General features: G+C 35.6%; 1 protein-coding gene across 3 annotated transcripts in view; it reads right to left on the minus strand.

Annotated features, from left to right (window-relative positions):
* The window catches only part of CA10 (carbonic anhydrase 10), a 599,631-nt gene that overhangs the window by 448,290 nt on the left and 126,792 nt on the right, over nucleotides 1-24,549 (minus strand). Inside the window, exon 2 of one of the 3 annotated variants that reach the window (XM_036837747.1) lies at nucleotides 14,352-14,442. The exons of the other annotated variants lie outside the window; for them this stretch is intronic. Within the exon in view, the coding sequence (XP_036693642.1) occupies nucleotides 14,352-14,367 (16 nt within the window). The 5' untranslated portion in view covers nucleotides 14,368-14,442. The remainder of the gene's footprint in view (nucleotides 1-14,351; nucleotides 14,443-24,549) is intronic. 3 annotated transcript variants of the gene reach the window in all.

The raw sequence follows: 24,549 nt of genomic DNA on the forward strand, positions 1-24,549 counted from the left end.
CTCACAAACCCTAAAATACTTACTATCCAGTCCTGTACAGAAAAGTTTCCCAACCCATGGTCTTATATCATGCTGCTTCATTGACCTTGATATAAAGAACTAAAAGAGCCAGAAAGGCTACATTGATTTACTCTAAGCAAGGCAGAACTTTGGCCTAAAGACTGAATAGATCTTGGAAGATAGAAGGAAAGTTTGAAAGAGGCAGAAGAAAGCTCTGTTTGGTGTTTTTCAGTGAAGTGAGTAAAAATGAATGAGAAACCAGATGTTCTCCCTGCCACAGCAACATTACTGCTGTCCCACCTTGCTGTAAGCAGTCAGAGAATAAACAACTGTAGAGGAGTGGGTTTTTATAGGGATATTCTACCTGTCATGCTCTAAATTTATTCCCCCACACATAAATAAATAATGAACACGCAATACATCTAAGTTCATTTATTGGTTATTTTCCATGCATAATTTTATTTGATCCTCAAGATCCAGTTATGGGGGAAAGAATCAAGTCCTCCATTTTAGAAATAGGAAACAAAAATAAAAGGAAACTAATATGCATTAAGAAACTTTGATGTGTCATGCACTCTCTAGACACTTCCACATTCTCTCATGTGAGCATCACAACTCCACATGTCCTATTGTCATGTATTTAGTTATTGTTATAGTTGTTTTCTAACATATGAGAAAGTTGAGGCTGAGAAGTTTAGGTAACACCTCACAAGTAGCAGGCTCTAAAGGCGGAATTTGAACTCCAAGTCTGGCTACAACCTTAGCCTCTTCCCTATGTAGGAAACAAGCAGGAGATGTAGGATAACCCTGCTTTCAAAAATAAGGAAAGAGAGGTTAGAAAAGGAAGCTTAGGATACCAGACGCTTCCACTTTTCTCTTTAGGTTACATTCTGGAACATTCAACAGACTGACCTCCTCTTCATTCCTGAATATACTCCCTTTAATCTATGGATCGTGGCATAGGCCACTCCCCTTGCAGGGATAGCCTTAACTGCTGTTTACATCTTTCAAGATTCAACTTGAGCATCATCTCCCCCTGGAAGTCTTTTATCAAAACCTGTTTTTTTTTTGTTTTTTTTTTTTTACTGTGGCAACAATCCTAATCCTTCAAGGATGCTCTCCAGTTTACATGTCAGTCCCATGGTACCTTGTCCTCTCTCTATCAAGCACATACCACGCTACATTGAAATAGCCAGTTTAGATATTTCTTTCTCTCACTCTACTGTCACTTCCTTGAAGGCAGGGGCTATATTTTGTTCATTCTGTTTCTCCAAGCTTTAGCATAGTCCCTGACCTACAAGCAATCAGTTGGTACCTATTAAAGGAATGAGTAGATGAAAGCTTTTGTTTTCCTGTTTAGTAATTTTTAGGTTACAGTTTTGGATACCAATTGATGGAAACACACACATGAATGCTCATTAATCTTCCAATGATATTGAAGTAGAAGCTTAAGACATGGATATGGAACCTTGCAACTCAGGTAGAAAATAAAACACCCAGAGTTTACTTATAAGGAAAATGGGTGCATTTAGATGCAATGACTTCCTTTAAGTAAAAGGCAGAGAAAGAGACCTCCTAACTGCCCTGTTGAATTTTATCAACTTTGAACTCTGTGTGTTGGTACTGAGCTAATCAAATTAGCATGCATTCCCACTTCCACGTGCAAGGATTCTTATTTCTAAAGGAATAAACTCTTCCCTCAAAATATTCAGAGTAGTTACTTATAGAAAAAAAAAAAAAAACACAACACATTAATAAGTTAGCTATCTCTTACCAGGACAACCACTGAAAATAATATGCACATCCCAAGGAGCCACTTCCTAGTTATATTAATAAATCAAAATATCTACTTATGATGATTTATTTGTAGATCTTGATGCTGAAAACTCATTTATCATTTGCAATGCAATTTGCCCATCTCTACAGATCATAAAAATTCACTGAATTATGCTTCTTCTTATGGTATAATTTAACATCTTGTTTTTCAGCACTAGAATAAATCACCATGATTAATATATAATTTCCATGTGTTATCCCTTAGCAGTCAATTGTAAACAATGAATTTTATATATTCACATGTATTTCAAGAGTTGATGAAACAAATTTTCTCACCTCATAGTTTCTTAAACCAAAAGGTACAAAGAGACACATCTAACCTATTTCAGAATCAGAATCAGAACAACAAAACTGCCCAGTTAATAAGAACACCAACTGTATGTTTCTGGAATAAGTTCAATATCTTGCTGATTCTACCAAAATTGTGATTTATATTCAATACTATGGAAGAGACACATATATGTGTTTTGTTAGAAGTTGACAGTAGAGATTTTTAGTACAGCCATTCTGTGCCTTAGACATTAACAAGAGAGTTAAGGCCACTGAAATGAAGTGATTAAAGATCTAGAATAAAGATATGAATTTTGCATTAATCAATATGCTCCTACCTTACATTGTTTTAACACTATTTCTACAAAGATACCGTGTTTCAATAATTAATAAATATTTTTCCTTAGAGAAAATGAGGCATGGAGAGATTAAGAGAATATCTTAAGAAACAAGAATGAGGTAATGATAAACAGCATTTATTGTCAACCAGTCTAGTTCTTGTTTTACAAAATAACAGATAAATAACATACTTTAATAATGAAAAAATTCCATTTTTAGTATAAAATTATTAAAATACTAACTTATTTTTAATACTGAAGAAATTTGCTAATTGTTCCCAGACATCTCAAAGCCAAGCCAAAAACAAGGCTCTTGTTTTTCTTATTCAAATCTTAAACTAGTCTAAAAAAAAAACAAAACAAAAAAATCCTTAAGATTCTCAAATACTTAAATGCTTTGAACTTCACTGGTATATTAGCAAGTTACTCTAATGTATATAACTAAGAAATTAGGCATTCATAAATATGAATTATGAATATCTCTATAGTATATCTTTTCCCCCATAAAATATAGTAAAGTATAATATAATAATTTAGTTAACCCTTCAGAACCTTAATGATTCTATAACATATCAATAAAATCATTTATAAAGCCATAAAAATAAATTCTGCTTCAAAAATTAATTCTATACTTCATTATGCTTCTACGTTACAGTCCTAACATTAACTATGAATTTACTGGAATCTTAAAAGAAATTTTTATCTCCATTAGGTATCTACCTCTTGAGAGTTATCCTCTTAACAGTGAGTAATAGAAAACTTCCAAGGCTCATTGAAATGAAAAGAGTGGGCAATCTACCAAGGCCACTCCTTAGCCAAGTGATTGGTTCCACCACCAGATATACACTGTGTGTTTTCTACCCCATGCCTATTTGGCATTATATTAATCAAACATTATGGCTCTTTAGGGTACTTTGCTAATAGTAAACATGATGAGTGTTCTATCTGGCCTGGGAGAGCTCTATTTCCCTGGTTTGGAGCAACCATCTAAGCCATTTCATGGATGGTCTATTCTTTACCAGACTGTCATGGTCCAGAGTAGCTATACTGGGGGCTAGTGTGGATTTGATCTGCAATGTTAATGTAATGATAAGTTCTTCAAGAATATCCTTTTATAAACTCACAAATTAACGGTTTCAGAAAACTTTCTCTAAAATATATTGGTCTCTTGGCTGTATTGACCTATACTAACAAGTCACATGAGAAACAAACAGGGGCTGGAAAATGGTGGTCCATAAAACATGGACATGGAAGGAGAAGAGTGACAAATGAAAAGATAGGAAAGATGAGGGGAAACTGACTTAAGTGTTCAAGGAGAGATGAGGATGAAAAACAGCCCTTAAGTATAACTTTTTTTATCTCACTAAGAGCTTCCATGGGTCTTAGAGGTAAAGTCAGATTGCAACTTTCATTATCTGATGTAGACTGAAGTAATGAGATCCAGAGAGAAAAAAGATGCAGAAGGCACATACTCCCAAATCCCTGATGAGAGCAAAATGATCAGAGATCCTTTTCTTTATCTCTAGAAGGAAGTAGCACCTGATGTGACTTCTGCCTCCCCCTAAACCTGGAATCCCATATTGATAGAGCTTAAGTGCTACAGCAATAAACCAGTAGGTCCCTATGGGAGAAGGGATGAAGTCATGATGTACAACTTATTTTCTGCCCCCTAGTTCCCAACCAGGTAAACTCAAAAAGGGTATGTGGCACACTTGTACCTAAAATTATGAAATATTGCAATAAAAATATTACAGAAATACAGAGAATAACATAACAATGCCACATCACCCCACACCCAGATTTAATAAATGTTAACATTTGTCATTCTTTCAACAGATCTCTCTTTGTAAAAAAAAAAAAAAAAGCAAGTTCAGTGGAAGACCCATTTTCATAATTTTTAAGCCCACTTTTCCCCTCTCTCACTGGAGAGCTGCTTTATGTCCTTCATGATGACTGTTTTTATATTTTTACTACATGTATGCTTATCCATACAACAGAACTTTTTATAGAGTTTTTTGAAGTTTTACATAAGTGTAATCATATAGTGTTTATTCTGCAGTTTGCTTTTTCACATAAGATTTGTTGAGATTTATGTGTTGATATGGGTATATCTAGTTCATTTGTTTTAAGTGTAGTAAAGTACTCCTGCATAAATATATCTTTTCTAAAAATGTCATGGCAATTCTTGGATCCTCTTAGAAATTTGATTAAAATATTATTGAATTAATTCATCTGGGGAGAATTAGCCTCCTTTTTTTTTTTTTTTTAAACATCTTTACTGAAGTATAATTGCTTCACCGTGGTGTGTTAGTTTCTGCTTTATAACAAAGTGAATCAGCTACACATATACACACGTTCCCATATCTCCTTCCTCCCGCATCTCCCTCCCTCCCACCCTCCCCATCCCACCCCCCCAGGCGGTCACAAAGCACCGAGCTGATCTCCCTGTGCTATGCGGCTGCTTCCCACTAGCTATCTATTTTACATTTGGTACTGTATATATGTCCATGACACTCTCTCACCCTGTCACATCTCACCCCTCCCCATTCCCATATCCTCAAGTCCATTCTTTAGTATGTCTGTGTCTTTATTCCCATCTTGCCACTAGGCTCTTCATGACATTTTTTTTTTCCTTAGATTCTATATATATGTGTTAGCATACTGTATTTGTTTTTCTCTCTCTGACTTACTTCACTCTGTATGACAGACTCTAACTCCATCCACCTCATTACAAATACCTCCAATTCATTTCTTTTTATGGCTGAGTAATATTCCATTGTATATATGTGCCACATCTTCTTTATCCATTCATCCGATGAAGGACACTTAGGTTGCTTCCATGTCCTGGCTATTGTAAATAGAGCTGCAATGAACATTTTGGTACATGGCTTTTTGAATTATGGTTTTCTGAGGGTATATGCCCAGTAGTGGGATTGCTGGGTCGTATGGTAGTCCTATTTTTAGTTTTTTAAGGAACCTCCATACTGTTCTCCATAGTGGCTATATCAATTTACATTCCCACCAACAGTGCAAGAATATTCCCTTTTCTCCACACCCTCTCCAGCATTTATTGTTTCTAGATTTTTTGATGATGGCCATTCTGACCGGTGTGAGATGATACCGCATTGTAGTTTTGATTTGCATTTCTCTAATGATTAATGATGTTGAGCATTCTTTCATGTGTCTGTTGGCCATCTGTATATCTTCTTTGGAGAAATGTCTATTTAGGTCTTCTGCCCATTTTTGGATTGGGTTGTTTGTTTTTTTGATATTGAGCTGCATGAGCTGCTTGTAAATCTTGGAGATTAATCCTTTGTCAGTTGCTTCATTTGCAAATATTTTCTCCCATTCTGAGGGTTGTCTTTTGGTCTTGTTTATGGTTTCCTTTGCTGTGCAAAAGCTTTTAAGTTTCATTAGGTCCCATTTGTTTATTTGTGTTTTTATTTCCATTTCTCTAGGAGGTGTGTTGAAAAAGATCTTGCTGTGATTTATGTCATAGAGTGTTCTGCCTATGTTTTTCTCTAAGAGTTTGATAGTGTCTGGCCTTACATTTAGGTCGTTATTCCATTTTGAGTTTATTTTTGTGTATGGTTTTAGGGAGTGTTCTACTTTCATCCTTTTACATGTAGCTGTCCAGTTTTCCCAGCACCACTTATTGAAGAGGCTGTCTTTTCTCCACTGTATATTCCTGCCTCCTTTATCAAAGATAACGTGACCATATATGTGTGGGTTTATCGCTGGGCTTTCTATCCTGTTCCATTGATCTATATTTCTGTTTTTGTGCCAGTAGCATACTGTCTTGATTATTGTAGCTTTGTAGTATCGTCTGAAGTCAGGGAGCCTGATTCCTCCAGCTCTGTTTTTCTTTCTCAAGATTGCTTTGGCTATTCAGGGTTTTTTGTGTTTCCATACAAATTGTGAAATTTCTTGTTCCAGTTCTGTGAAAACTGCCAGTGGTAGTTTGATAGGAATTGCATTGAATCTGTAGATTGCTTTGGGTAGTATAGTCATTTTCACAATGTTGATTCTTCCAATCCAAGAACATGTTATATCTTTCCATCTATTTGTATCATCTTTAATTTCTTTCATCAGTGTCTTATAATTTTCTGTATGCAGGTCTTTGGTCTCCTTAGGTAGGTTTATTTCTAGATATTTTATTCTTTTTGTTGCAATGGTAAATGGGAGTGTTTTCTTAATTTCACTTTCAGATTTTTCATTGTTAGTATATAGGAATGCAAGAGATTTCTGTGCATTAATTTTGTATCCTGCTACTTTACCAAATTCATTGATTAGCTCTAGTTGTTTTCTGGTAGCATCTTTAGGATTCTCTATGTATAGTATCATGCCATCTGCAAACAGTGACAGTTTTACTTCTTCTTTTCCAATTTGGATTCCTTTATTTCTTTTTCTTCTCTGATTGCTGGGGCTAAAACTTCCAAAACTATGCTGAATAATAGTGGTGAGAGTGGGCAACCTTGTCTTGTTCCTGATCTTAGAGGAAATGGTTTCAGTTTTTCACCATTGAGGACGATGTTGGCTGTGGGTTTGTCATATATGGCCTTTATTATGTTGAGGAAAGTTCCCTCTATGCCTACTTTCTGCAGGGCTTTTACCATAAATGGGTGTTGAATTTTGTCGAAAGCTTTCTCTGCATCTATTGAGATGATCATACGGTTTTTCTCCTTCAATTTGTTAATATGGTGTATCACGTTGATTGATTTGCGTATATTGAAGAATCCTTGCATTCCTGGAATAAACCCCACTTGATCATGGTGTATGATCCTTTTAATGTGCTGTTGGATTCTGTTTGCTGGTATTTTGTTGAGGATTTTTGCATCTATGTTCATCAGTGATATTGGCCTGTAGTTTTATTTCTTTGTGACATCTTTGGTTTTGGTATCAGGGTGAAAATCAATGTAGGGAATTACAATGAGGGATTTTTATAATGTTGGCCTATTGTCACTTTTCTGGACAAAAATGACTTTAAAAAAAACAATACAGTTTATTTTGAATATTATATTAGATTTAATTTGCTAATGTTTAAGATTTTGCACAGTGATCTTACCTGGGAATAGGTTATACTGTCTTTTCTGTTTTTATCTGATTTTGGTGTCAATATTTTTTAACCTCACATAATGAGTTGGGCAGCTTTCCTCATTTTCCTATACTCTGGCACAGTTTGTATTATATGTGAACTATTTATACTCATACATCCATTTATCTCTATATTTCTATGAAAAACAGTTCTATAATGGTTACTGGTGCATTTTTTTCAAGCATGTTTAATTTCTATTTTTATAGAAAATTATCCAGCTCCTAAAATTTTAATTAACTGATTGAAATAGTATCAAACTTTCTCTTATCTCTCCACTGTACCTATGGTTACATTACTTTTTCATTATTCATACTATTTATTTGTGCAGTCTATCTTATTTTTTAATCGATCTTGCTTACTTGTGTTGTAGTACAATCTGTCTTGTTTATTTTTCAAAGAGCCAGTTCTAGTTCTGTTGATCACCTCATGTTTTTTTTCCTATTTCATTGCTGCTTCTTTCCAGAGGATTCCTTTGCAAAATTCTAAAACACTTGAGGAAAGGTAATGCAAAGGAAGTCAATAAAATCAATAAAGATGTGAATACACTCACTCCATGTAGAATAAAAATAATAGAGGAAACTAAAAATAAATTTTAAATGAGAATGTTCTGAATTCTTGACTAATGAAAAATATAAGAACAATTTTTATTTAAAAGATTAAGCCTTAAACAAAAATTACTAGGAAGTTGGAAGTGCAAAAACTGTGTAATGCATGACTGTTTTTTGGAGGTAACAGGGTAGAGAAACTTAATAATTTACATTTTGTGTTTTACATTTTACGTATGTTAAAAATTTACAGCATAACTTTGTCTAAGCCTTTCTAATTTCTCTTTTTATATTTTTTCTGTTTCTGCCATGTGTTTGAAGCAGAAGAGGGGCTCAAAAATATTAACTTACAATGTCATCTTGACTAGAAATCAAGTAGCAGACATTATTTGAAGTTTCACATCTTACATATCTCCTTCCCACTTAAAGAAATTTTGAAAGACACTCTCAGTCCCAAGAGTCATTAGAATTTGTAATTTGTTACTTACTAAATTAAAAACAAATTAAACTTAAACACAAATGTAGTGGCCTTCGTGAGTATTTTTCTTACTCCTGCTTTTGCATAGCCTTCCCTTCTCTAAACAGAATAGTTGATACCCCTTTCTGCCTTTGTCCACATGCTTTCACTCATTCCCCCATTTCCCACGTGAACATTAAACATTAAACTGTGGGCTCCTGGAAGACAGGAAGTGCTTCTTATATTTTTTACTGTAGCACCTAGTACAGTTCCTAGGACAGAGTACTCAATGAATGTTTCTTGGACGGATAAGAGTGCTTCCTTTTGCCACTAATATTAGTCTATCTCATTTCTAAAAGTATGAATACTAGACCATAAAGACGCTCCAAGTCTAAATCTTACTCCTTCAAGGATCAGCCACCCTCTATTACAAAGCCTTCCTCTATACTTCCAATTGGAAATAATTTTTTTCCTCTTTTTATTTGTAATGTAGTTTAATATCTCTCTTTTATGGCACATTCTTTTCTATGTTATAGGACAGTGATTTATGGAAATAGACTCCTTTTTTTTTTAAATTTATTTATTTATTTATTTATTTTTGGCTGTGTTGGGTCTTCGTTTCTGTGCCAGGGCTTTCTGTAGTTGCAGCGAGCGGGGGCCACTCTTCATCGCGGTGCGTGGACCTCTCACTATCGCGGCCTCTCCTGTTGTGGAGCACAGGCTCCAGACGTGCAGGCTCAGTAATTGTGGCTCACGGGCCCAGTTGCTCTGCGGCATGTGGGATCTTCCCAGACCAGGGCTCGAACCCGTGTCCCCTGCATTGGCAGGCGGATTCTCAACCACTGCACCACCAGGGAAGCCCTAGACTCCTTTTTATAGGACTGTAAAACTCTCTTATACCAGGATCTAATTTGTGTTTTATACATAGCAAAGCAAATTGTAAATATTTACTGAATAAATAGTTTAAAATATACATTTTAGGACTTCCCTGGTGGTGCAGTCATTAAGAATCTGCCAACCAATACAGGGGACACAAGTTCAATCCCTGGTCCAGGAAGATCACACATCCTGCGGAGCAACCAAGCCCTTGCATCACAACTACTGAGCCTGCGCTCTGGATCCCGTGTACCACAACTACTGAAGCCCACTTTTAGAGCCCGTGCTCCACAACAAGAGAAGTCACCACAATGGGAAGCCTACGTACCGCATCGAAGAGCAGCCCCCATTCGCCACAACTAGAGAAAGCACGCACACATCAAGGAAGACCCAACACAATCAAAAATAAATAAATAAATTTATTAAAATATATATATATAAATTTTAAACATTGAATTTTCCACTTCATTATTTAATCACTATTTTTACCAGGCCTTCATGAAGTTTCCTGAACTATGGTTTTGACATATTATTTGGAGATAAGATATCCTGCGGGTGTTAAATGTTGTTTTCCTTCTCTAATCAACTTCTCAACAGTGGCTTTGTAGCAGGGATGCAAGCAACTTCCTAGCTTTTAGAGGATCTCTAAAACAATGGCCAAATGTAATCTATAAGAACATTTCTCTTCTGAATTTATAATTTTAAGATGTTTAACATTTTGGTTTGAAATATAAGCTTTGAATCATAAACTTTCTTGTCCCTCTAAAATTAAACATCTCATGATAGATTAGTTTGTCATAACAAAAAGCTAAAAATTTCTTAATCAGTTATTTAATCAATATATAAAATATGAGATACTTTATTAAAGCAAATGAGAAAAAATGTCTACTTTGCAGAAGTACATTTAGATTTTTCCCCTCTTCTTCCCCTTCCCCCTCCTCATCTTCCTTTCTCTTCCCCCTCCTCCCCCTCCTTCCTCTTCTTTTCTTCTTCTCCACCTCCTCTTCTCCTTCCCCCACCCCTCCCCCTCCTCCTACCCATTTCCTCTTCCCCTTCTCTATATATCAAGGGTCTGTAACATGGGATAGCTGGTTTCACACTTTATAATGGAAATGTAGGGAAATACACATGAAACACTACAAGAACTACATATATAGTGACATGACCCAGGAAAAGCTATAGGGGATCAGGATATAGAAAAGGGACTATGGATTTGTGGGGAAGACAGTCTTCAAGGGAACAGAGACCAGAAGTACATGCTGATGGAGAAATGACTTTATAATCACAGAAGAGCAAAGTGGAAATTCAAAAAGTAGTGAGCATTGTTTTCCCAGGTTGTTTCCCAGGTTTCCAGGTTTCCCAGGTTTCCCAATGTTTTTCCCAGCATTGTTTTCCCTAGCTCCAAGGGTATAGCTGTGAACACAGTTTGTTTCAGTATCATCCATGGCCAAGAAGGCAGAACTGCCTAGGAGGACAGAAGGATTGAAGGCAAGCTCACATCCAGGGTGAGCCAGGGGGCTGCATCAGGGAGCTTGTACCTGGGGTGAGGAAGAAGCCTGGCCAGGAAGACCTTCCACCTTTCTGCTCCAATATGCCATGAGCTAAGTAACAGTAGCTTGTCATTTATTAAACACAATGCTAAGCAATTTATTATAATTTCTCTTATAATTCTTATAAATTCTTACAATTCTGTGATGATTATTATTTCAATTTTACAGATGAGAAAACTGAGGACAGAGAGGAACTTGCCCTGATTCTCTCAAAATCCTAAATTCTCACAATAACCCTACAAGTTAAGTATTATTAATCTTATTTACAGATGAGACTACTGATATTTGGAGAGACTGAGGAACTTAACAGTGACCACTTAGATAATAAATAAGAGCCAAAATTTAAATATAAGTCCATGAACCCAAAAAGAAAGCACAGAATCATATACATGTGTGTATGACAACTTTGGATACCATATTGCTTCCTATGATACCAGAAGCTCCTAAATGGTAGTGGCTATGACAGCTGAAATGCTTATTGAGTTCTACTTTGTGCAAAGCCCCAAGTTTTATAGAATTTTAGACATGAAAAAGACTTCAGGTACCTTTTATTCCAAGGTACTTACTTTACACTTATTTTTATTTATTTAATAAGAAAATACTCCAAAAGAAGTGAATTGTTCAAAATTAAACTGTGTTCGATATGTTTAATAATTATTTGTTAAAGGGACAGATGGGAGTCACACACAAAGAAATCTATTCTGTCCTACCAACATGTGTAGTTTCATGATAGCAAGTTTAATGTTTTCTGATTAACAGTCTAATGATTTTTTAATATCAAATGAATTTTCTTTGTAAAACTGGAAGATTGAACAAGGGTAAGCTTGAATATAAAAGAGGAAATGGGAATATGTTAATTACCAAAATAAACTGTTTTAAAGTTAAGTAGCTGTTAGTGCTTTTTCTGCTCTGGATTGATGCTAAAAGGAATTCCTCTGCTCTAGACAGGGAATTAGGAAACCTGGAAAAATCTCAGTGTAATTTGTTTACTGGCTAGGAATGTATATAGACATCAGTGTCATGTGAGAAATTTTAAATTAAATCTTTCACTAAGCATGGTAAGAAGCTGATAAGCTGAGAAAATGAAAAACTGGGAAAAGCAAATATATAACAATTCTGTTGAAACACTTATAATCATCCGTACAAAAAACTTCCACAGAAAAGAGAGCACTCACTGAACAAAAAAATTATTAAACAAGATGAAATAGTATGAGGAAATGAATCAACATGGGGGAGAGTCAAAAGTCAAAAGCTAAAATAAAAGTGAGATTTTGTGCTTCAAGAACTAGAAATAATATATAATCCTGAGAGAGATAACATATTTACAAAAAAAAAGTGAAGTGAAAGAAGAGATAGAAATCATGTGGGGAAACCATGTGGGGAAAAGAAAACTAGATTTAAAAATAATTGACAGGGCTTCCCTGGTGGCGCAGTGGTTGAGAATCTGCCTGCTAATGCAGGGGACACGGGTTCGAGCCCTGGTCTGGGAAGATCCCACATGCCGCGGAGCAGCTGGGCCCGTGAGCCACAGCTACTGAGCCTGCGCGTCTGGAGCCTGTGCCCCGCAACGGGAGGGGCTGCGATAGTGAAAGGCCCGCGCACCGCGATGAAGAGCGGTCCCCGCACCGCGATGAAGAGTGGCCCCCACTTGCCACAACTAGAGAAAGCCCTCTCACGAACCGAAGACCCCGCACAGCCAAAAATAAATAAATAAATAAAAATAAAAGTTGCTATAAAATTAAAAAAATAATAATAATAATAATTGACAATAGACTGAATATATAAGAACAAAATTAAAACTCAGTGGATACACTAAACAGCAAATATAATTCAGTTGAAGACAGAAGTAGAGAATTAGAAAATAGATTGAAGAAGCCACATAAAATGCAGCACACAGAGAAAATTATAAAAAAAATTAAAAAGAGAGATTCAGAGACATAGAGGATAGAAAGAGATTACCTTCCAAGAAACAATAATTTATTTGGATATATACTAATAGTTTGTTAGTTTTCTCATGCCTTTAATGATAGTATTTTACTAACATTCACTTTTACATTTGCAATGTCGGAGGTACTATACTGATTAAATTTAGATTTTGTTAATTCATGTATGCATGGTATACGTTTGAGGATAACTCTTAAATGAAATTTAGAATTCTCAAAAACTAGAGGAAGCAAAGATAAATCATGACAAACAAAACTACAATAGAAGGCTGTAGAAGTGTGACCATATATATCAGTAAACATAATAAAAGAAAATAGAATTAAACTGCCATGTTAAAAAAAGAATATAAGATCCCATTTTTTTATAAAACCAAAGTTATATACTTTAAATTAATGAAATAACAACTCTTAAATTCATATGAAAGAGTAAAGGACTAAGACAAGTCAAGAAGTATAAGGAATGATGACTCATTATGCCAGATATTGGGACTTATATAAATATAACCTGTAGACAATTAGACCAAGGTGACAGGAAGAAAAGCCCACAATCACATGTTTGTATATATTGCAAGTTGGAATATGATGGAAATGGCATTAAAGATCAGTATACAGTAAAGGATAGACAACTTAATACATTGTAGGGAATCAACTGGTTGTGGGGAAAATTTGGATTCCTATCTCATACCATATATATAAAATACAAAAATGTGAAAAGCAAAATATAAAACTTAGAGAGAAATATAGAAGAATACTTGTACAGAATAGGGGAAATTAATGAACTAATACAAATTCCACAAGCTATAAAGATGTTTTATGAATGAATAAATGTGACATATTGACCCTTTAAAATCTCTATAAACAAAATGAAGTCTTAGACTGAGAAAAGATATTTGCTGGGCACATAACTGACATGATGTAATATTAGTAACCAGAACCCTTACAAATTCATAAAAAAACACACAAATGATTTGAACTAAAATTCATAGTATACCCATCATGTGAAAAGATGTTCATTTTCACTAGTAAACCATAGAAATGCATATTTAAACAACAATGACATATCAATTCACATCCATCAGCAAAATTTTTCCATCAATTGGGCAAAAATTTCAAAGAAGAAAGTGGGTGAATAATTTCAGTACATTCATACAATAGAATATTAAAGATCAGATAAAATTAATGAACTACACCTACATGTATAAACATGTATATATTTCAAAAACATAATATGAATTAAAAAGGCAAGTTGCAAAAGGACATGATGCAACGTTTATGAACAGATACATATAACAAGAATAAAAATGATTCATCAACTTTAGTGGAGTGCTTTCCTCTGGTTACAGAGAGAGAGAAAATGGAATTGAGAAATTTTTAGCTGTATAAAGGCATTTTCTGCTTTAAAAAATGTCGCTAAAGACAAATAAGAAAAATGCTTGTTTACTTTTTGCTGCTGACATTGTTTTCTTCGGTAGGTGGCATCATGCTGAGGTTGGGTCATGAAGCCGGTAACTTTATGTATCAATAGGTTATAACTGCAAAAGAGGGATAACCATTTTGAAGAAGGACCATTCCCACCATTTTATTACTCTATATTTCCAGTGCACAGCAGAGTGCCTCGTATTTCAATCGCCACCCATTTAATGTCACACTGATTGGAAAGAGCTAATTCTAGTTTTCTTTTTTTAATAGATTCCAACATTTGTGCATTTTAGTTGTTTAAAAATGAGGTCATTTTCTTATTGCCTTTATTCTCTTTAATAAAGAAGGTAATCTTAGTTGTAAAATTATAAATTTTTTTCATGAAATTCAGTATGGCTTTTTGTTTTAATTTTGTATTAGCTCTAAAATTAAAAAAAAAAAAAAATTTCTTAATTGACTCTCATGCCAAAAGATTACCTGTTACTGCTTCAGTCATTCTGAATACTTGAAGAGAAGGGTTAGTTTATTTTGTTTAATTTAACTAATCACACTAACAGCTTTCAGCAGGTGAAATTTATTTGAGGATTTTTTTTTTTTTTTACAAGGAACAATCTAAACATATACCTTATATTTTTATATAACTTTAACTTTCTTTTTTAAACTGTTACCTGTCATACATGCAGAAAAGTGCACAGACCATAAGTGTATATAGCCTGATGAATTTTCACAAAGTGAACAGCTCTGTGTATTTACTACCTAAAATTCCTCAAAAGGAAATGTTCTCCTCCTGGCTGTTAAGGCTCTTGGCCTCTTAGGTCTTGGCAGTCTAAGGTCCTAACAAACTAAGGTCACTCTATAATCCCTTCTGAGATATTTTAAAAATATTTTTTGCATGTTATCTAGTTCTCAGCAAGAGAATCAATCTGATATAAGTTAATCTTCAATAGCCAGGAGAACAGTCCATTTTGAGGTGATACTTCTTATATTGTACTAATCCCAATCATAGACTAAACACACAATCTGCTTATTCTTACTTAGACATACACACATATGAGAAATAGCAGCCAAAGGCAAGGTATTAAGGAAGTAATAATGTAAAGATTATTAAATAAAATTTACATCTTCTGCTGTCCTAGTCACCTGTTTCCCTAAAGCTCATTCATATGGGACTAGGGCATTATGACACTCACTATAAACCCATGGGCACTGCAGGGACTGACAAATCACAAGCTGGGTTCAAGTGTGACAAAGCCATTTCCAGAAATCCCAGACCAAAGAGAAGCAGAGGAAGTGACCAGGTCAAAAAATATGCAGAGGGATGTGTCAGAAGATATCCCAAAGCACTCTGGGACCCGCACTAGCTAAGGTGATGCTCAGCCACAGGTGATGCTCAGGTGTCCCTATAAAAGCAGATAGCTTCCTGTCTCTAAGCTTCAGGTTTCTTAAAATGACAATAATCATGAAAAATTACATTACAGGCTTGTAGTGATTGGAAATAATAAATATGCAGAGTACTTAGAATAGCGTCTCCTTCATAGTATTGCTTAATAACACAGGGCTATGATAATGATCATGGTGATAGTGATGATGATTGTGTTGAAGATATTGATGATCGTGAAATGAAAATCATTATCATTATTATCAGAAAGAAGTCAGAGGATAACAGCGTACATGGTCCTGACATTTTATAGCTGAATTTCTGTTTTTGTTTTTGTTTTTTTTTAAGCTAAAAGGGGAAGTCTAGTACTTACTGCTTTCAAAATACTTGTTATATCTTAAAGTAATCATGCTCCCAGTACCCCAAATAGTCTCTACTGGACATATGAAATGTTACAAACATGGTCCCGCCCCATTGGCCCTCATAACTAATAGTAACAGGGAGGGAATAAAGCTAACTCATTCATTGTCATAGAGTTCAGAGAAGGACTCAGTGTTAGTTATATGGCTCAGAATTTCACAATGATTAATAAGTAAGGTCTCACAGGAGGAACAGCACATACTTCAGAATGGACACATTCCTCATTGTAGCTCTTGCTGAAAAATATCGATAATAGCAAACAATTTCCCTAAGGCTTATTCACATAGGACTAGATGGTCCTTTGCTTTGAATACACTGCATTTTTAAAAGGGGATAATGTAAAAAAAAATCTAACTGCCACTTAAACCAAATGGATAAGGCATCAAGATGGGAACAGATAAAATCAGAACACTGACATTTCCTACTCATGAACACCTTTCCTGTCCATTTTTGATTGTAGAGAAGTGAAACATGCATAATATAACAATTTTTTCAGAATGTGTTAGGCAACTTTGTTGAGACAAATGGATTGTTTTTCAAACTGTGGGTAAAGAGGGGGATGATAATAACAGGGAAGTGGTGAGACACACACAGGTGGCTGGGGAAACAAATAAAAGGAGAAACCAAAACTTCAACAAAGTGTACTTTTTTTTTTACTTTTTATTTTATATTGGAGTGTAGTTAATTAACAATGTTGTGATAGTTTCAGGTGTACAGCAAAGTGATTCAGTTATACACATACATGTATCTATTATGCTCTTTTTCAACAATCATGTAGAAGGCAAGAACCATTAATATAATATAATAAATAAATATTTAAAATATTATCTACTAAGTGTATATATAAGGTGTATGTGTGTGTGTGTATATATATATATATATATATATATATATATATATATATATATATATATATATATATATATATATATAGTAAATATCTTTTAAGGTGATACTTCTTATATTGTACTAATCCCAATCATAGATTGAACACAACCTGCTTATTCTGACTTAGACATACACACATATGTGAAATAAGAGCCAAATGTAAATATATTTACTATAAAGATATTATATAAATATATTAAAAGTGAAGGAAAATATCTTTTAAATTGAGGGGAAAATGACAGTTTTTTTCCAATTTGACCAAGGTTAAGATTCTGGCAGATATGGGCTCCCATTCATGGGTGAACTTATCTCAATAAAGACTGAGGAAATAGCCTAGGAAATCTAAAGGATCTCCCACTGAAGTAGATCAGAGTGATGCACATGGAGTGTATAATAAATGTGCACTTAAGTAAAATTAAATCTTCTCTGAGTCTCCTCCAAACCACTGCTGTCTTTCCAGACTTGGGGAATCTTACCTTCCTCTTTCACACGACTCCCATGGTCCTCTACTCAATGGGCACCCACTGCTGTCCCTCTTTTTCTAGTTTAATCATTCCAATGACCTCAATTTTTCATAAATAAATGCAGGTGACAGGAGAAAAACTCATTGAAGAAAGGGCATGCAACTAACTGGTTTCTCCTTGGAATCTCCTCACTGGATCTCAGTTTTTCCCATCTGTAAAGGGAGGAGTTTGGACTAAATTCTCTGAAGTCTATCGTAGCTGGGAACTCTGAGAGTCTAGGATCCCATGTTTCCTCTGACTCTTCTTGTTAAATATAAAGACTGAAAATCATTCCAACCTTCTCAAACCATCATACGTTTTCAGAGCTCTGTTGCTATAGGTTCTAGAATGGGACACCAAGAAAGATGAAACTCACAAAAAAATTGGGGAGAGAAGACGCTGACTTTAAAAAAAAATCTATGTAGGCAAGAAGGAACCCCTAAGGTAGCAAAGGAGTGACCTTGTCATGGTGTGCAGAAAGAGCAAAGCACAGGCACCCATCCTTATTTTTCCCTGGCTCCTACTCAGAGTCAATGCTAATCTTCCTTAGAAAAGAATCTCTTCCTGGAACTGAGACAGATATTCTATGCACTTTTCCTATGACATAGCTGTGAGTCACAGAAGTTGAGTAATCTCTCTCAGGTCACGGTGTCTCTAATAAGTGGCAGAGCAGAACAAGCATAATACAAGGGCAATCTCTTGATAGAACCTCATTTTCCCTGGATCCCTATGCCAAGGACCTCTGGGATTAGACTTCCAACAAACATTGGTGGGCTGGACTGATTTTGGCCCACCTGCATTCTCCCTGGAGCTCTCTTGCTGACCATCACTTGATGTTGGCTAACCTTTCAGATTTCCCCTGTATAAATGCGAGTAATAACATCTGACTCCATGCCTCCCAGGGATGGGAATATAAATGAAGTAATAAAGGTGAGAACCAGAAGAGCTCCTCTTAACGATGGTGCTAAAAATCCCAAGGGGTATTATGGTGTTATTAACAAAATGCAGAGGCTGCAGAGTTATATTTGGCCAAAATCTTACAATCCCATTTTTTTAGGAAGTAAACATAGATGTGGAGTCAGTATTTCCTAACAGTGAAACTGACAACCAGTGTGTTCTTGCTTTTAAGCAAACCTGTTATATGCAAACGCTACGAATAGAAAAAAAGTATAGCAATAGGTGATTTTATCTTTCACAGAACTATTCCTGATTGCATTAAAAAGACGCTTCTTCAATATGTTTCATGCTTTGTAGCATTTCAGTAAAATTGAAATTGAAAAAACGATGATTTACACAAAGCCTTTTAAGGGCACATCTTTGATATTTTATAAGGTACAACTGAAGTTACCATTTGAGATTTCAGCGGTGCGTCTCTCCTGGAATAAGATTCTATCAACCAATTATATCACTAGTAAATGTTGGCAGCCATTGCCTTGGGCTGGCTATAGAACCCATAAAAGCAACTAAGGTTAATACTTGGGTATTAGAAGGGAACCACTGCATTGCAAAGGGGCAGTGCTAGTCAAGACAAGACTGTGGACATAACATTGAATGAGATAGACTGTCCACTTCTTAATGTACGTCCACAAAATTCCAGCTCTTTGGGTGCCCATGAAACTTCTGCTTTGATGACATGACCTTTAGGACCATGAAGAGGCTAAGGCTAACTTTTACATTTTGTTATCATTTTTCCCACATAGCTGCTCACTAAAACTCTTTCCAGCTGGTGGCCTGGAGAACATATTTTCTTCAGTTTTACACACACACCCCCGACCCTGTTCATTTATAGTCTTTAGAACTACTGGATAATTTCTTTTGAGGGTGCTGTAATAGCCCACACACGTCAGGGTATAAGGTTTTTCACTGGTAAACAAACATCTTCAGTAACTTGAGTCCTTTTCTGTTTATTCATTGTTGAGGATTGCTCTCTCAAGTCTTTCTTTCTCTCATGTCTCCTCTATCCCAAGAAACAGAAGGGACCCAGTTAGGCTTCCTGGACCTCTGTCTTGCCAAATTTAGGTATGACCATAATAGAAAATGGATAATTATCATTTAAGTTTAAGTATTCAAGAGAGGATCCTCAAAATATCCTTTGGTCAACAAATCCAACCATATTCAAACAAGTTTTGAGTGCTCTTTCTGATTCTAGAATGAGCAACACTGATTTAGAATATCATGTTGCCTTACCTTGACAATAATCCTGTTAAGATTGAAGTAGTGGTACAATAACAGAGCACAGGACTTGGGAGTTGAAAGGCCTAAATCACCATAAACAAGTTCTCAACATGTCAAGGCCTCTTCTGTTTCTCATCTAAGAAATACCATATATTCCTACCCTATCCTATAAATAATATTCATGTCATTATTGTGGGAGAGTGAGATACAAAGTACCTGGCATGGTGTCTGGCCAACAGTGGGCACTTCAGTCACCTTGACTCTGAATCTCTGAAGGGAAGCAAAAACATTGAGAAGAATGAGCCATTGAAACCTGATCACAAATGTTTCTAAGAAACTTACAACTCCTTACCCATAGGTTTGATTTTATGTCCAAGTATGAAAAAGCCATGTGGCTGAACTAAAAAGTGGATTTATTCTATAATTTACTGTATCACAATACTACATGTGTATTTATCTTACACATTTTATATGTATACTCTAAGAGAGAAAGACTTTTTGTAAAGTCAAAAATTATTATGTCAAGCAAAGGCATCTGTTCACTTTCATAGGGAATGTACCATTTTGTTGCAGAGTATAGAGCCATGACTTACCCTTCACACCCTAAAATTGAGTTCACCAAGGATGAACAATAGGCTTTTGGTGGCAGAGGCTTTTGTCCAACTGAGCAATAAATCCTAGCTGGCACCCATGATTACAGGGATTGGCTCCTGGTAATAATTTTGATGTCATTATCCTCTCCCAGAGATGCATGCATGATTCTGGCCTTTAAAAACAGATTTAAGAGAAAGCATTTATCTTGACATTATCAGCCTTTAAAGATCATGCAGTAGGGTCTGTTGACCTTTCTGCCTTAATGATGAGTTTCAAAACTGTTGAACAACATTAATGGAATGAATTGAAAAAGAGTGTGTACTATGGGGCAGTCCCTGTGGAAGGGAAGAAGTGAGAAAGGGATATTCAGAATGACAAAGGAAACTTGCCTTAGTCCTATGGGAACTGAGAAGTCACATGGAAGCAAAGGGATACAAACGGGATTCCATTTCTGTCTCTACTCCACATATACAGTCCTCAGATATACATCAAGGCATGAGCAAAGAAAAATAAAATATTTCGCTTGTAATTAGGTGTCTGACAATGACTCCAACTCCGGAAAATGCAAAGCATAAATAAATTTGCTTAACTGTACCCAATAATATAAATTTCTATATTTTTTAAAAATACATATTTTTTTACCAGTTACCACCATATGTTGGGAATGGCACTGGATTTTGTCACTAATCATATGAAGGAGTATATGAAAATCACCTCCCTTCTCTAATACTGGGTTTTACAAAATATTTTTTTTTAAAAATCAAGTGTTTCTAATGTCTTAAGGATTGAACATAAAAATAATTGTAAAGTTCTTCACACAGTTCCTTGGTCATATCATGGGTTCAATAAATACTAGTGTCTTTCCTCCCAACCCCCAAATCCCCCTTTGCACTAACTTGCTCAATCCACTAATTGAATGGTAGAACAAACTGATAAAGTTGAAAAATATTAGAAACTGAGAATGTGTGACTCCCTTACAATCTTTGTGATATAACTGTTGTGAACACATTTTCAGTGCAATACAAAGTTTTAACAGAAGGGCAGGAATTTAAAATTGTAAGCACTCTGAAAAATACAGGAGCCATCATGGTCACAGCAAACATCTCGAATCTCATACATGCAAATAAAATGGATTAAGTTTATAGCACTGACATTCTGCCTTCTGAACCCAACAGGGAGGTCATGTCAATGCACAAAATGAAATGCATATTTCTATGCTTACCACTACAGCCCATGAAAAATTTAAAGTGGATATGTGATTTTCTACCACACCTAATATAGTGAAATGAACCACAATACCTAGCAGGAGCGGGTGAACTAGCATTTCCATGGCAACCAAAGGCTATGATTACCATTTTATTATTATTATTTTCACTTTGCACTTTCTTTGAAGAGAAATTCCCTTTTTTCATAAGTCTACTTGATAGCTTCCTAAATAATTCTAATCCATAAGGCATTATATCTTTTTTAACATACTAGAAACACAATGGCTTATTCTAATTATCTTGTGAAACTAAACTCTCAAGTAAAACTTGAAGTAAAAACATAAAGCAGTCTCCTTCTTTTACTTTAGTTATTGACTTCATGATGTCTTGCTCTTGGCAGAGTGCTAATAAGAAAATGGAATAAACCTGCTACAGGGAGTTCTTCACATTTTTCCCTTGCAAGAAGAAGGTGGGTTTGAGCCAAGTCAGGTTCCATTAAAAGAGAATAAATCATGAGTGGCTAAAAACTTTTCTTCTAGATGACAAAGGAGTGGTCTAGGAGACCTCAGGTTTTCAAGGGGGAAAAATGGGCAAATATGTGATGTCAAAAAACTACGATATAAGCCATAATGGAGTTAATATCAAGGAGGTCACTATTGATTCATTGTCCAAACTGGGTCACTTTCGAGAACACAAGGGCACTATTAATAATTATGCAAGGACAACTGACATAAACATTATCATTCTGTAATGTCAAAGTGCTGTGGAACAAAAAATAGAAAGCAGCAAAATGTGTTTGGAAGACCGTGGATCACTAGAGGCTAAGAGGAATGTTTGAGTTAGGGTAATGAAAGAAAAATAGATATTTCAAAGTGAAGAAACAGGAAAACATTCCAGGCAAAATGAAATAGTAAGCACAGAGATGTGAAACAGTAAAATTGCATAGTGTGGCTCGTACTTGTTTGAACTCAAAGAAAGCAACCAGGAGATGCCACTTCAGCCCCCATCACGCTGAGAAAATGCAAAAGCCTGATAAAGATGTGTACTAACTCCTCATATGAGTGCAACAAATTTGGAGAACACTATGGAAGTACCTCGTAAAACTGAAAATGTGTATACCCTATAATCCAGACATAATACAAATCGACATGTGTGCCCAAGAAGAAATAGAGAAGGGTTACTGTAGATTGTTTGTAACAGTGAAAAATTAGAAATAACTTAAATGTTTATCAACAGCAGAATGGAAAATAAATTGTAATAAATCCATATAATGGACTACTATTCAGCAGTTAAATGAACTAAAACCCAGGGCATCTACCAACATAAATAAATCTCAGAAACATGTAGAATGGAAAAAAAGAAAAAAAAAAATCTGTAGAAGGATATGTATTATAGGACATCATACCAATAAGGATTAACACCTTGGAAATAATGCTTTAAATTGTTTAATGGATACATATATAAAATTATAGTAAAAGTATATGATAAAAAGTTTGCATGAGAATACAAAATTTTGGATAGTGGTTTGCTCTAGGTAGGAAAGAAATAAAAAATGATTAAAGAGAGGTACACAGATGGCTCTAACTATAATTGCAGCTTTACTTCTTAGAAGAGAGAGAGACATGAAACAAATATGGCAGCATTTTCAGATATGGCAGAGCTGGGTGACAGTTACATGATAGTACAACATATTTTAGTATTGTGATCAGAAGGGTCTGAAACCAGACTGTCTGAGTCAAAATCCTGGCTCTCCCATTTCATCAGTGTGTGACCTTAGGAAAATAACTTGACTTTTTCAAGTCTCAACTCCTCACCTGTAAAATACATCTAATAACAACACCCACATCATGGGGTTGCTATGAGGACTGAATGAATTAGTGTTTGAAAAGCTCTTAGAACACAAAGTAAGAGCTATGCTTTGTTAAATAAAAACAATTAGTCTAGTGTACAGCTCAAGTAGGTAGTGAACAGGATAGCCTGGATGGGTGTTGATGGAAGATGGGATTAGGGAGGTAGCCTAGAGGAAAAGCAACTTTTATTAATAATATTTCCTAGGGGAAAAGGCTTTTATTAAAGGACATTCTTGAAAGGACTAAAATTCAATCTATTAGTTATCTTTGTATTGGGAAACAATGTCTGGGACATAACTGTTACTCAAAAAAAAAGTGCATTCTTTTTATTCTTCTTTCAATCTAAAACATTCCAGGAGTAAAACAGGCCCTTCCAGAGCCATGATATTAGGGGTCATGATAAATATCATTCTTAAAGGATGGTCATGTCCCATAACACCTGAAGTGGGTGAAAAAGTCATGTGTGGATTCATGGCATATCTATGTAACCAATATGCTTATATAATGAAATTCCTCAAGTACAGAGGGACCTGGAAGATCATCAGACTGACCGTGCTAGTTATTTGCCTGTCTCTCAGCTCCAAATTCCTCCTTTCCCCTTTCTATTCTCTGTTCTGTGATGCTGGGGCTGGAACTCTATATGCTGCATTTCCTATCGCCTTTCTGGCTGTCTTCAAGTCAGGTTCTGCCAGTGAAAGACATTGGTGGGAATCTGGAAGTTGGGAGGAAGGGAGAAGGGGCCCCTTTTCAGCTTCAGTACTTGTCAACTTTACTGTACCAGCAGGAAAAAGTAATTATGACTCTAGTTTTCAGCTTTTCCCACCAATCCCAGGTTTGGCCTGCAAGGAATCACCCCCCTCACTGGAATACCACCCCATTGCAGTCTCCAGCTACGGAGCTGCACACCCCCCACCCTGCCATGCTATCTTAGTATCTAGTGGGCCACAGCTTCCTTGATATTTGAAGCATTTACTGGGCCACACACTTTTATAACTCCAAGAAACCATAAAGCTGTTTATTCTCAAGTACCAGCCACAGGAAATCACTTCTTAGGAGTATGAGCAGCAGCTTGTAATGCTGTCACCTTAGAGGTTTAAGATATAGTCCTTCAGGGCCCACCTTCCAATTCCCAAATTCTTTGTGGCCTCTTCCTTTCTGCTCCCCAAGTTCTAAGGGTGAGAGCTGCTCTGGTTTTATTCCTGCCAAG

This window comes from Balaenoptera musculus, chromosome 20, assembly GCF_009873245.2.
Source record: "Balaenoptera musculus isolate JJ_BM4_2016_0621 chromosome 20, mBalMus1.pri.v3, whole genome shotgun sequence".
Lineage (NCBI taxonomy): Eukaryota > Metazoa > Chordata > Mammalia > Artiodactyla > Balaenopteridae > Balaenoptera > Balaenoptera musculus.